At 42.1% G+C, this 14972-nt stretch overlaps 1 protein-coding gene across 12 annotated transcripts; it reads right to left on the bottom strand.

Annotated features, from left to right (window-relative positions):
* Nucleotides 1-4335: 4335 nt before the first annotated feature.
* Nucleotides 4336-13974, bottom strand: LOC106574405 (ras-related protein Rab-9A). 12 transcript variants are annotated; one of them, XM_014150269.3, is made up of 4 exons: nt 13728-13974; nt 7928-8041; nt 5898-5935; nt 4336-5347 (listed from the first exon to the last, which is right to left on the bottom strand). In XM_014150269.3, exon 4 carries the CDS (start codon nt 5267-5269, stop codon nt 4664-4666), a length of 606 nt encoding a protein of 201 aa, XP_014005744.1. In that variant the 5' UTR covers nt 5270-5347; nt 5898-5935; nt 7928-8041; nt 13728-13974; the 3' UTR covers nt 4336-4663. The 12 variants fall into 12 exon arrangements, with proteins under 12 accessions (XP_014005744.1, XP_045553603.1, XP_014005749.1 ...); XM_045697647.2 differs by having other exon boundaries at nt 7928-8038; nt 13728-13960; XM_014150274.3 differs by lacking the exon at nt 13728-13974 and having other exon boundaries at nt 4336-5343; nt 7928-8187.
* Between the last annotated feature and the right edge of the window lie 998 nt (nt 13975-14972).

The following is a 14972-nucleotide window of genomic DNA, read 5'->3' as shown; positions in this document are numbered from 1 at the left end:
GAGCTGCTATCTGTCTCTTTCTTACAAGTTTGGATTTCCTGTTAAACACACATGCAATGAGATGAATGACAAATGTGCTTTGAACAGTTCAGTTGCCAAACATTGTAGAATGTTGCAGATAGAAATGCCATTTATATAGCTGATGTGATTCCTTATTCTATGTATCAGAGAGGTGTGTTTGTTCTAGATAGAAATAGGCTATCTGAATGTTCCAAAATGTTGCGTCCTGCTGAACGCGCCCCAGCGCTCACCCTCAACCACAGTGATGGGACAACCTTGGGGTGTTGCCTTTGTAGAGTTTTGTGAGATGCTGAGTCCACCTGGTGGGAAAATGTAGCATTGTTCATTTCTTAAAATGGTTGTCCAAAACCATTGATTTAAGACCAAGGAAAGCTCTGGGGTGAAGTTTCCCCTAGTTACAAATCTAGGATCCACTCCCCCTCCCCCAATTGCAAGCTTAACCAATAGTGGGGGAAATACAAAACGGACCCAAGATCACCGTCTAGGGGCAACTTCACCCTACAACCCAAGGAGGTCCGCACAAATCAGGATAGCAGTGTATTTGGCCTACAGTTGACCGACAGTACAGTGGTCAGTGGAAGACCAAACGCACTCCACAGATGGAGCACATTACTTCAACATAGGTTTAAAATGGCCAACTTTATTTAAACACACAAAAACATACATTTTAAGACCGTATTGATAGTGTTTCAGGGTGGTTCATGTTTTAATGCAAGACACTGGAACAGGACAATTGTTTTTCTTGAGCGGATGGTTGATTATTTTTAGACTGCAAATTGACCACAAGAAGCCCAAAGATCGAATATTTGACTAAAACAATCATTTCAAACCTTGCTTACATTTGTATACGATCACATGTATCTTTCTATAATGCGTGGGAACACTTTGGAACAGATTTCCAAATTTCAAAAAATCACACACTTGCCAGTGTTTTTACAGTCTTATGTCCAACAAAAAATAATGATAAATATATATATATATTGTACCAGTCAAAAGTTTGGACACACCTACTCATTCAAAGGTTTTTCATTATTTTTTAAATGTTCTACATTGTAGAATAATAGTGAAGACATCAAAACGATGAAATAACAGATGGAATCATGTAGTAACCAAAAAAGTGTTAAACAAATCAAAATATATTTTATATTTCAGATTCTTCAAAGTAGCCCCCCTGAGCCTTGATGACAGTTTTGCACACTCTTGGCATTCTCTCAACCAGCTTCATGAGGTAGTCACCTGGGATGCATTTCAATGAAAAGGTGTGGATTGTTAAAAGTTCATTTGTGGAATTTATTTCCTTCTTAATATGTTTGAGCCAATCAGTTGTGTTGTGACAAGGTAGAGGTGGGTATACATAAGATAACCTTATTTGGTAAAAGACCAAATCTATATTGTGGCAAGAACAGCTCAAATAAGCAAAGAGAAATGACAGTCCATCATTACTTTAAGACATGAAGGACAGTCAATCTGTAAAATTTCAAGAACTTTTAACATTTCTGCAAGTGCAGTTGCAAAAACCATCAAGTGCTATGATGAAACTGGCTTTCATGAGGACCGCCACAGGAAAGGAAGACTCCGAGTTACCTCTGCTGCAGAGGATAAGTTCATTAGAGTTACCAGCCTCAGAAATTGCAGCTGGGGCGGCAGCGTAGCCTAGTGGTTAGAGTGTTGGACTAGCAACCAAAAGGTTGCAAGATTGAATCCCTGAGCTGACAAGGTACAAATTTGTTGTTCTGCCCCTGAACAAGGCAGTTAACCCACTGTTCCTAGGCCATCATTGAAAATAAGAATTTGTTCTTAACTGACTTGCCTATTAAATAAAGGTAAAAAAAATTAAAATTGCAACCCAAATAAATGCTTCACAGAGTTCAAATAACAGACATCTTAACATCGACTGTTCAGAGGAGACTGTGTGAATCAGGCCTTCATGGTCGAATTGCTGTAAAGAAACCACTACTAAAGGACAATAAGAAGAAGACTTGCATGGGCCAAGAAACATGAGCAATGGACATTAGACTGGTGGAAATGTCTGATGAGTCCAAATTTGAGATTTTTGGTTCCAACTACCGTGTCTTCGTGAAACGCAGAGTAGGTAAACGGATGATGTCCACATGTGTGGTTCCCACCGTGAAGCATGGAGGAGGTGTGATGGTACTTTGCTGGTGACACTGTGATTTATTTAGAATTCAAGGCACACTTAACCAGCATGGCTACCACAGCATTCTGCAGCGATACACCATTCCATCTGGTTGTGCTTAGTGGGACTATCATTTGTTTTTCAACAGGACAATGACCCAACACACTTCCAGGCTGTGTAAGGGCTATTTGACTAAGAAGGAGAGTGATGGAGTGCTGCATCAGATGACCTGGCTTCCACAGTCACCCAAGCTCAACCCAATTGAGATGGTTTGGGATGAGTTGGACCGCAGAGTGAAGGAAAAGCAGTCAACAAGTTCTCAACGCATGTGTGAACTCCTTCAAGACTGTTGGAAAAGCATTCCAGGTGAAGGTGGTTGAGAGAATGCCAAGTGTCCAAAGTTGTCATCCAGGCAAAGGGTGGCTACTTTGAAGAATCTAAAATCTACACTTTTTTGGTTACTACATGATTCAATGTGTATTTCATAGTTTAGATGTCTTCACTATTATTCTACAATGTAGAAAAGAGTAAAAAATTAAGAAAAACCCTTGAATGAGTAGGTGTCCCCAAACTTTTGACTGGTACTGTATATGCTCAGAAAACTTGGTGTGCCGCGGACTGGCAGTTGGGGAACCCTGCTCTAGAAATTACTGGTTCACATTTGAATACGGGTGACATCAGTCTTTTGTCAAACTACCAACTATATATATATATATATATATATATATTATTTTTTTTAACATAAAAACAAACTACAATAGGCCTACAGTTTTTAGTGCGTCATGGTTGGTCTTGTTTTACAGCAAAACATAGAAACAGCTGGTATGCATTTACCACTGGTTTCCTTGGGGCTATAGTACACAGAACTCATGATAGCACAAGTCAGCTAATAGCCTACTTATCAAACTGTGGCGCAATGGTCCTGGATTTGCTGCTCCATTCCTAAATGGTTAGTCCAGTTCCAGGCAATATAACATTAAAAAGCCTTTCCAAACTCTCCGAGAACAGTTAGGCTAGCTAATGCACTTATATCCTGAGGCTTCGGGTGCACTAGTTCGCATAGTGAGTGACTGTAAATAAATTAAAATAAATTAAAGCTAAATGTTTTTGTAGCTAAAAGACCAATCTACATTGTTCAGTGCGCTGACATTCCTATCGAACACACATTAACATGGCTATAAAAATGCTTTTGCTTGTTGAACTGGAAATGGGATGAGATTAAACATGTTAAAGCTCTTACGGTCATTATGAATGCTGGACATAATTATGGATGTTGATGGGAGTCCAAAATGTGCATGGCCGGGTTGAGTGGGTTTAAAAATCAGCCCATCAAGTGAGAATAAATCAGAGAAATGGGTTTGACTGGAATCTTCTTTCCATTTGTACAATGATGTAGACTGGACAGAACCATCTGGTTTTACCCCAACACATACTGTAGGTAGTTAGCCTGTGTACTGACTACCACCACTAACGTTAATACAAAATACGATTTAACAAATCAACAATATTAATTTGGCACATTCAGCCCATTTAATAGATGGGATGACAATGTACTATTTCCCATGTGGCTCAATTGGTAGAGCATGGCGCTTGCAACGGCAGGGTTGTGGGTTCGTTTCCCACGGGGGACCAGTATGAAAAAGTACATAAAATATACTGCACTCACTACTGTAAGTTGCTCTGTAAATATTTAGTCATTACTTGATTACTGTATGTGTCTTTCAGCACAGTAGTAGTGAAACTCTTGGGAGGAGGAATGCACAACAAAGTAATCTCTTGATTGTAGTGGTCACTGATAACACACACACACACACACACTCTCGCCAGCACAACGGAATGTCAAATAGCAGGCCCAACTATGTGCACTCCTGTGTATGATGAAACATATATAGCCTAAGTGGGTCGGTGTGTATAATGCTATGAACAGGCTGTGTGTCCGCGTGCACATGCAGTCGTTTATACCAAGGGAGGAGCACAGAGCAGAACGAATGCATTAACCACAGATAAAAAGGAGAATTGGAACCAAGTGGCCGTTGGAATCATCAGTACTCACAAGCTACAGCCAAGTTGGCCAGAATTGGGCAGCAGAAGTTCAAATAAGCCCCTACTGTCTCTTTAAAAGGCCCAGTGCAGTCAAAATTCATATTGCATAACAGCTGATTAAACAAACACTGTAAAACTGTGAAAAAAATTGGATCAGTTTATTTCCTGATAGTTGGTGGTTGAAAATACAATCTACACAGGACATTATAAATCAGCAGGTTTGCATGGGCGGGAGTTTCAGCTTTCCATGGTGACATCACTATGCGGTTGATTGGTTAATAGACCAATAACAAAAACAGTTCCAAACCTCTCTTCCAATAACAGCTAGTTTTCCCAGTCTTAGCCATATTCTTGCTTGAGAAATAGCTTTTTGCTAAAAAGCAATTTTTGCCCATTTTAAATTGAGAAACAGCTGCATTGGGCCTTTAAGAGTCAAATAAAGGTAATCAACCCTACATCTCCTCAGCAGCAGGAGGTGCCAGAGCGCGGCTTCCTGTGCAGGTCCACTGTGTCCGTTGGGATGAGGTGTTCCCCCCTTTCCTCCTGTGCCAGCACCCTCCTCACCGCCTCCTCAAACGCCGCTGCCACGTTGGTCGAGTCCTTGGCGCTCGTCTCAAAGTACGGGTGGCCGCCGTTCTCGCGGCACCACTGGCGGGCGTCCTCGCCCGAAACCTGCCTCTCTGGCACATCCAACTTATTACCCAGGATCACAAATGGGAACTTCTCGGGTTCCTTTACATCAGCGTAGTAGGCAAACTCCTTCTTCCAGTTGTTGAGATTGTGGAAGCTCTGGTTGTCATCCATGCTGAAGGTTAGGAGACAACAGTCGGAGCCACGGTAAAAAGGTGTCCGGAGCGAGCGGAAGCGCTCCTGGCCCGCCGTGTCCCAGATTTGGAGCGTCACGGTGCGCCCGTCGACCTCCAGGTCCTTGTTTAGGAACTCCACGCCAATGGTGTGGAAGAGATGCGTGTCAAACTTGTTGGTGACGTAGCGGTTCATGAGGGAGGACTTGCCCACGCCGCCGTCCCCCAGGAGGATCACCTTGAGCAGGGACGACTTGGCTGTCATGGCTGGGCTTGGGCCTGGGCTGAAGGGTTGGTGGAGTAGCTGGCTAGGGGGAGATGGTCTGGGAAGCGCTGCTGCTACCTGATAAATAGATGACATAGTCATTCAGTTTAATCAATCAACTGACTGGTTGCTCTGTTAACCGTCTGAGAGAAGAAAATAAGATTAAGAAACACAGATTAACAATATGAACGCAGTACCTCATCTGTAGTCAGCTAAAGTCAAATCAGTCACAATCCTATACAGTCTAGTAGTTAATATCTTATCCAATGAAGACGTAACATTTTCCTGCCCAACATTAAGTGTTGTAGGAGTTGTAATATTCTCAGCATGTGTCACATGGACAATGATCAGATGAGCATCTCTTAGAGAATCACGAGCAAAGCCGTTGCCACAGGCCACACTACAAGACCGTTTTGTATGCATAAAGCTCGGCTTCAGAGCAGACACAATGCATTAAATATGTGGGGTGAGTTTGGCCGACTGTACAGTAGACAACGACAGGCCTAAAACGTGCTTTATCCTACCACAATACAGTAGTACAGTAGAGTATAGAATGGATTGTGTAAGGACAAGAAGAGACAGTTACAGTAATACATTCTTAATTGTAGCAACACATGCCATTTCTTACCGTTATGTGTCAGGGCAAACCATAGCCTAATTCAGCACCTGTCAGAAAAAAAACAGAAAGTATGATGTTAGACTAATACCATGACGATGATGAACTACTTGAACATATCAAAGGATTCCATGACGTGCATTTAATGAGGCCTTTAAGTTCCTGTAATTAGAATGAATGTCGTTCATTTCAACCCTATTAGTCTAATGGATGTCTGGTATGGGTATTACAATTCCAGGTTGTTGTAGGCCTTGGTTATTAATCCAGTAACACACCGACGGGTTCAATGTTCCTGCTATTAAGCAATGACCGACGTTGCACGCTGCTGAGAAAGTAAAGGAGAATGTTATCCTTAAACAAACAAAAGACCCAAATTAGTCCAAGAGACCAGGTGGGTGAACCCACTTGCAATTCTATGAATTATATTTATTTATTTATTTTTAATTGATTTTTTTAAATGAGAAGAAACAGAAAATCCGATCATCCAATTCCTAACATCCCCTGTGAGACCTGTTTGAGCCCTCTTCCAGCGTGACAATTTTAAACAGGGCTCCAACTGTTATCTGGTTGGTGATGAAGGGGTTACAATGAGTAGATAAATATGAGCTTATCACCCCCTCAATGGCTCTCCGTCAAGTAATCGATCAATGTCTTGTCTCGGATTGAGGTAGTGTTCAGCAGCCTCCTCAAATTCTGCGACAACACTATGTCACTAAACTGAAATGACTTGCATCACTGACCTCTACTCGATGGAGTTAACTACTTCAGAAATCTTCTCTAGCCCTCTTTCCATAATGATATAATAACATCCAAAAGGGTAGTGAAATGGGCTAATCAGCCCAAGTAGGTCAGAGACATAGGTAACAGACGCACATCCTGTTAGTCAAATTGGTTGAAGACTTTGCCTATTGTGAGCCGCCTCAGCCAACTACAGTGAATTTAATGTGCCGGAATATATCTTGACTAGAGAGGACACTGGCTGACTGCACCTTTGTTATGCTGCCTTTCTGCAGCTGTGGTTCTCACACACACACACACACACACACACACACACACACACACACACACACACACACACACACACACACACACACACACACCACACACACACACACACACACACACACACACACACTTTAAAGGGGAAGTAGGCCAACTGTTCAGGTTAGAAAATATATATATACTGTTTGAGCATTATTAGCATAGTAATCAATGGTATTTTTTTTTTCTTTTTAACTATGGCAAATGGTAATGCTCCATCTATTCAACAGAGAGCCCTACTAAAATATCCTACCAGTGATTTGTAGAACAAGACAATCTGGTCCTATCCCCAGCATTACATCCATCACTAGCCAACAGAGAACTTGGTTGGATAGGACATGCGCAGAAGCTTGGAATGTTTGTTTGATAACACACTTGGATAAAAGTTAACACATATCCATCGCAAAGATATCTGAAAAATGACGTAGGCTATTGCTATAGGCTATTTGAAACAAACTTGCTTTGGTAGTACTGTAGGCTGACGATTAGCAGGTAAATAACAAGACTGTCGTATGGAATAAGTATAGCGGACTCCCACGGCCTAAATAACAAACAAACACTAGGAATAAAGACTGCTAGTGAATATACGTAAATCACTTGCCGCGTTCAAAACTGTGAACTCGGACGTCCTTGACTTCAATGCGTCCAAGACAACTGGGAAAAAACGAGCTCTGACTGGGAAATATCGTTTTGAACTGTCATCCAACTCGAAATTACAATTCGGAAACGTGGGCATCTTTCTTAGAGCTCCGACTTTCCGACCTGAAGATCACCGACTCATGATTTGACCTCGTTTTGTTTTCAGTTCCCAGTTGTCGCGAAAGCACCTAATGCTCGCTTGCCATGAACCACGTAGTCCGTGAGATCATGCGCGTAGCTTAACCATCAGCTGGCTTCATGTAGCTGGCTAGGCTAATTGGTAGAAAAAATATATAGTTAACATTAAATGTGAAAGTCTGAAATATCTAGCTACGAACAGTATCAATTGGTTAGAACTGTACCTTGCTGTGTATAATGTACGTCGGCGGTGCAATACCGGACCATCCCAATCCTCACCAGCGGCCGAGGTTTCCCGGTGACATGACGCTCATATGACCGATCGTTTGTCACGCCTACTGTGGGCAAAATGGATAAAGGAAGCTATTAATGTGTGTGTAATTGTGCTTTTACTACTGAAAAAGTATCTGAAAGTATAGCAGGAAATTGACATTCTAAACACTGCTGCGTCATGGCTTTTGAATGTGCCCATGGCAATGCTCATACAAAACATCTCTGGCAATATGGCGATGACGTCACTGTAATATTCAATACTATGGGCGCGTTCCTACAACGTAATGGATAGGTTTTTTTAAGGATCAGCTAATTACATCATATGTTATAGCAATCTTTTGGTCAATGGCACAGTCAATCACTCAAACGCTGCACTTTGTCAGGGATAGCCAAGCCCCATTGTGACAAGAATTACGGTTCCCACTAGATAGCACAACCACAAAGTCAAAATTGGCTACAAAAGTCAAAATTCTGGTTAGGCATAACGTTAGCGGTGTAGTTAAGGTTAGGTTTAAAATAAGGTTTTAAGAAGATAAATTGTAGTATGGGTTAAGTTGAGCCCCGGGGGAGGGTAAATTAAGCCGCCTACAAATGTCTGTACTGAATGAAATATTACCACTACCTTTTTAAAACCATGTCTACACAATTCACATTGCAGGCTTAACACCTAACAAACACCTCTCATATCCCAGTGATAATGCCTTGCATTATGCCTGGGAAGAAAACACTTCAATTTGCTCAACTTGCCATTGGCTCAACCATTGGCTTAACTTATCCCAAGGCAAACATTTGACTATTTTAGCCCACACAGCTTCAAGGATGCAATTTCATGCTAGGTTTAGGACCTCATATTGACCCCAACTGATGTATAGAACAATCTTAAAATGATCTACTTTGGTTTAGATACAAGCATCATGAAACCTCTAACACAAAGTCATATGACTTGGTGAAAATCAGTTTCTTGCACATAACTTGCTTACCACTTTTCCCATGTGGTTTCTTCCTTAACAGACTCCATGAAATGATGACCTCATCCTAAATATTTGGTAAAAATATACATTTTGTGTATGGTTTCCCTAGAAACAAGGGTGGCTCAACTTACCCCTTTGGCTCGAACTTATCCCACTCTCCCCTACATTGTATTCTGCTGTACCTCAATGTACAGTATCAGCAATAGTATGCTCTTTGAAAGATAGGAGAATGTGGACTTTCCACTTGATAACATTTATCTATTGTAATATTAAAACCCTGCACAAACAATGTATTAAACAGTGTGAATGTGAATGATTGTGAAGGTATGCATGTTTGTAAGTACCACCGTGCACAGTACACACATACTGCCTGAGCGTGTGTGTGTCTCAAAGAAAGAAGGTTATCAGACAATGATTGAAAAGTTAAAGGCTATAAACAGGGAGACTATGAATAAGATAGGGAACAGCATGGACTTTGGAAAAGCCACTCCATGAAAATACACATGACATACTGATAGTGAAACACAAACTTAATTAAATTGATAAAACCTAATGATATCTCCAATGACTCTGATACAGATGTCTCTGTAATGTGTACAGACACATTGTAAAAACACTGATGAGAACAAATCATATACTATAATCTTACATTTCCTGCTGTTCAATGGCCATTTCAATGAAAGATATACCCATTTAACAATATAACTTTAACATTCTATAACAATATAACAATTTATTATAATCTAATGTAATATAAAATGCTGCTACCATTCCATATATCTTCAAACCCCTATCCCTGCCCACAGAGAATAACTCATTAAGCTAACTTTGTCCAACTAGCCTGGATCTTTCTGGAATACTAAGATTTCACTGTCATCACAATGATGGGCTGCTGAGTCATTAGCACTGGCTGTGGGCTAGAAAGTGAAGGATCATGGGAGATCAGCAAGCCCCCGGCCGGAGGGTTTTTTCTAGATGGGATACAGCTTATCTCAAAATTGAGATCGTAGCAGGTTACGAGAACTTACGCAGCAGGTTAGGATAATTAGGTTAAGGTTCGGAAAATGGTTAGCTAAAATAAAATACAAATCTACTTTTGACATCAATTTGACATAAGCTGTATCCATTCTAGACATGACCCTGCCGGAGCTATATCTTGGGCTGATTAATGGGTCACATGCTCCTTGTGCTGCTCACAGGGTCACATGACCACAGGAAGGCCACGTGGGTCTTACTCTGCAGCTCAACAGAAATGTCAACATAGGGACTACATCTTGTGTTCTCACACACAGACAGACCCCATGCTAAACACACGGTACCTATTAATGCCAAATGAGAAAGAAATAGTAAAAGAAAGAGAACCACATTTGTATTACAGTATGTAGCGCAGCAAGTTTAATGACAATGTAATGCATACAACATAATCATGTGGTAAAATGTTAAATGTAATTCTTAATTTCTGTCATTAAAACGTGACATTATTCAGTTTGATAGGGTGAAGACATATCAGCAGGATCTCGACAGAAACAAAGCAGGCATTTTACATGTGGTGTGAAGAGGATGGCCTATCAGAGGCACACCCAGCCGCTGTGGTACCACTGCTCCCCACACCTATTACAGGTCACAAATGTCATGGCATCCTGGTCTGCGGTGGCCTGGCGAACCCACGCCGGCAGAAACAGCGTGCCCCGGGACACCTGCGTCACCCTGCAGTCCGACCCCTCACACCGCCTGTACCGCAGCTTCTGGGTGGGTGTCCCCTCCACCTCCTGGGGGAGCTGCCTCTCGCTCACCCCCCGCGACGAGTACTTCTCCCTCAGCGGCTGGAGCTCCTCGTTGGCCATCTCCTCCACAGACATCCCGGCGAAGACTTCTGGCCCCAGGCTGCCGCCCAGGAGACCACACCGAAGGTGGCCGTTTTTGGGGTTCCTTAGGTTGGCCACCTTACTCCTGATGCAGGCCTTGTATTTGGCCTTGTTTGCCCGGTGCAGTGCATGGATGTGCACCTCTATGACGCGGGACAGATCTACAGTCCTCCCCTCTGCCTCCTTGGAAGTTTCTGGAGTGAGGGCACCAAGGAGGAGCTGGATGCACTTTGTCCTCAAAGCCGACTCAGAGGAATCCTTACAGGGGGAGGGTTGCCCTGGGAAGTGGTGGCAGGAGTTTCTGACTGCTTTGAGAGGGTGGGCAAAATTGACCCAGAAGACAAATCACCAGCTGCCTGCCACGATGTCACCCCTTCTCCCACAATTGGTCCCATTTGTGAGTGTTCTGTCCTCGGACCCAATATGGAAAACCACATGTTCACAAGACGCACCCAACTCCACTGGTTTACTAGCATCACCAGCAGCTAGGCCTCCTCTGCCTGCCAGACAAGCTTTATCAGCCAGCATACTCTCTCCAACGACAGTGAATTCTTCTTTGCTTCCCTTCTCCTTTGAGATGTGATAGGGGTGGCTGTAGAGTTTCTTCCATTTTGACAACAGGTGCTTGGCAGTTTTTTTCACTGAATGGTCTGAGCAGGTTTTGAGGAGTCTGTAAAGGACCCTGGCGATATCTGTGCCTTGCAGCTGCTCACAAGTCACGCAGGCATTATCAAGGGCGGTCAGGAGAGGCATAATGTTGCCATAGTTACCCACCCTGTTAAATTTGTCAATTTGGAGAGCATGATGAGTGATCTGTTTTGTGTCCATGGTGGTCATATTCTTATAGACTGGCGGGAGAAAGACTGATATCTAAATGCAATTTAGGCTACAGCTTTTGTAGGGTCATGACATTTTGTTTGATATTGGCATTGGAAACCCTTGGGCCTACAAACATTTCTACAGTTAATATTTTTTTTTATGCAATGCTTTGAAGTGTGGCAGACACATTTGTACAGAATTTTGAAACCAGATTCTAAAACGCTAAGCGAGAGGGTTTACTCCGCCTAAAATATGTCCACGAAAATAAGACATGAAGTGAGACATTTTTGTATGGAGGTCAATGAGAGTGTTGAATATGCTAAAACAAAATAATTAATATATCATTTGCTACGTGAATCTTAATTGATCGAATATAAGTTTCGTAATTGTTATTTTATTACGAATATATTGATACAAGTGGACGCGCATGGAATTTCGGCAAAAAAACAACGATTTTATATCGGAGTTATCCCTGTTGTTCACACGCGTGAATCTGCCCTCTCATTGGCTAGAATGGTCCCACCTGATCGTGACTCCTCCCGCCTGCTTCCATCTCTGAGGAAAAGTATTTCCATTGTTAGAGCGTTCACTCGACTATCTTGTCAATATAATAGAAAATCTTTGATTGTAATATGTCCATGTGACTTTTTGCCATGTATGTTTACATTTCCATCATATTAAATATATTGTAGGCTAGGTTGAAAAACTTATTAGGTAGAAAATAAATAATCATTCATATTATATAAATAAAGCCATATCTACCCATATCACATTGTTTTAAAGTATTGTTTTGAGGTCACACTTTGGTCAGCCATAATAGTGTTTGTTGCTTTGTTGTGGAGTTGTTTGTGGAGAGTAGATGACATGTTGGAGCATTCTCTTAAGCAACAGTGCTGAAACCAGTTACTTTTTCTGCAATGCAGCCAATGAATGAAAGGAAGTTTACAAGCAAGATGAGGCAAGTCTGTCAGTTGTGAAATGGAATAACTTTATGTGATGTAATAAAGTTCGCAAGTTGAGGGAGAACTGTGGAAATGGGCACATGACATCTGGGATGTGAAATTGTGGCTTGCAAGTTTGCCGCCAGGCAAATAGTAGAATGGTTAAAGTAGTAGGCATGAGGATCTTTTCCCCTTCTCTCGCTTGAGAACTTTCAAAGCTAACGGTTTACAAAGCGACAAGTGTTAGATGAATGGGGTTTGAGCTATTCCCTGTTTGCTATGACATAAAGAAGAAAGGTAAATGTTTGTGTTACATTAATATTGGCAGCCACGTACTGGTAGGTCTATAGTTAGAGCAGTAGGCATTGCTAAGGTGTGGCGTCGTACAGTAAACCTGTACAGTAAACCAGGATAAAGTTTAACACACAATGACTGTGTGAATGTGGCATACATTGTATTATTCATGTGTTATAATTTTTATTGATTTTATTTTATTTTACCTTTATTATTGAATGGGCAGTGTGTTTAATGGTATAACTTACCAAGGCTACATTACACAAGAAGCTGTGCACAATGCGTTTAGTCTGTTAACAGAGAATGGGTTGTATGTAAAGACTGACTTAAAAAAAAAAATTAAGAACAAAAACGAAAATAGTCAAATAAATTGACAAAATTTAAAAAACACTTGCTTTGGCATTGTTTTTCCATGACGTCATGGTTTGCATTGAAGAGAAATAGATTTTTTATATTCATGCAGTTATGCTCTTGAGCAAGGATTCCCAAACTCGGTCCTGGGGCCCAAATTTGGGAATCATTGGCCGTAGAAGGTAAGCAGAGTAAAGGTATTGGGAACCTAGAATTGGTATAGTGAGCCCTTGTGTTGTGGGGATTTAGCTCTATTTTTAATTTGATGAACACAAGGTGACCTTTTCAAAAAACTAAGGGAGAGTTTAACCTTTTCTCTGAAAGCCTACATGCAGGTGATAGTTACAATACTCAATGTTCTCACAAAATCTTGCCACTTCTATATGTTTAGGCCTCCTATGTACTGTTTACAGCAGGTATACAGAGGTTATGTGTATGAATACTTTTTTTTTTTAAATACAAAGGATCAGTGGGGAATAAAACGGAATTCTCAGAACACGTTAAACTCACCCTTATCATGCTACAGTATGGGGAAGGAGATGGGTGGAGTCAGGTTGGTCTGTTGATTAGTCAAGGGGAAAACCAGCTGTAGGCCTACCACAACATCGACTGGCCCCAGTGTGCTGTTCTAACTGCAACCAGGAATGACTGGACTTCCTAAAAACCCGCACCAGGCTCCTTTGGATGCTATCGAATAATTTGCTTGGCCAGCTGCCGCAGTCCGTCCTCCCTGCACTCGTGCGTTCCTTTGTACGTGGGAATGGAATTTTACCAGATGATAATGATGCTCAGATGTGTTATGGCCACAAGGAGGCGCTCTCTGCCTTATGATTGTATCAGATAGACGTGATGGCAGTAATGTGCTCTGTCACATTGTCTCCTCCTCCATCACACACATGCGCACACACAACCAGATCCAGCGTCTCTGCTTGACACCTCATAAGGAGGGAACTTTTTTTAAAGCATGGAGATTCTCATACAGAATGAGCAGGTAGAAAAGGAATGTGGCCAGTCCGCAAGCCCCCATCCCTCACACCCAAATATTACCATTGCCTGCACCAAGGTACCTCCCATACGTGTCATTTTCTCCCTGCTGCCAGCTTGCTAAGTACTCTGGCAGTAGTCATTCTTTAAAAAAAATTCTACTTTATTCTGAAAAGGATTTATGTTATTTGTTAATCACATTTAGTGAAAGGATTGTGTCTGTGTTGAATGTGTCACGATGTCTGTTAAGCCAGTTCACTTTAGACTCACTTGCAGCAGTGATATAACTGCATCATCTCTGCATCAGTCTGTTAGGGGAGACTGGAGAGATGGATTCAGTCAGTATTGCTGACAACACAGTGTACAGGAAGGGAGGGGGAGGCCGACTGTTCCGGCCAACGCGCACGCGCGCGCGCACAAACGCACGCACGCACAGTGACCTTGAGAGCAGACAGACAACAGGGATGGGGAGGGGGTGGGTTAGTGTGTGTGACAGATTTTGTTATCCCACAAGGGATTCACCCCTGCTCGCCGAGCCTGAACTCTACGCATCTGTGTGTTTACTAACAAAGACATGAGCACATCACCTCAGGATACTATTGGACCGCCTATCTGTTACTGTATGTTTGACCCCCCCCCCCCAAAACTCCCATGCCTCAGTAGATGAGACTCCACAAACAGCCAGCGAGACTAAACTATAGACTGTTATGTCTGAGCTGGGGGGGATGTTTCAGTCGGTCTGATAAGAGACGTTATTGTTTTTAATCTAGA

This window comes from Salmo salar, chromosome 16, assembly GCF_965601325.2.
Source record: "Salmo salar chromosome 16, fSalSal1, whole genome shotgun sequence".
Classification (NCBI taxonomy): Eukaryota; Metazoa; Chordata; class Actinopteri; order Salmoniformes; family Salmonidae; genus Salmo; species Salmo salar.
The sequence above is the reverse complement of the archived record's forward strand: the minus strand, read 5'-3'. Positions and strand labels throughout refer to the sequence as shown.

What these genes read in the sequence shown, in the direction of transcription:
- LOC106574405 (XM_014150269.3), bottom strand. Translation starts at nt 5,269, where the DNA reads ATGACAGCCAAGTCGTCCCTGCTCAAGGTGATCCTCCTGGGGGACGGC.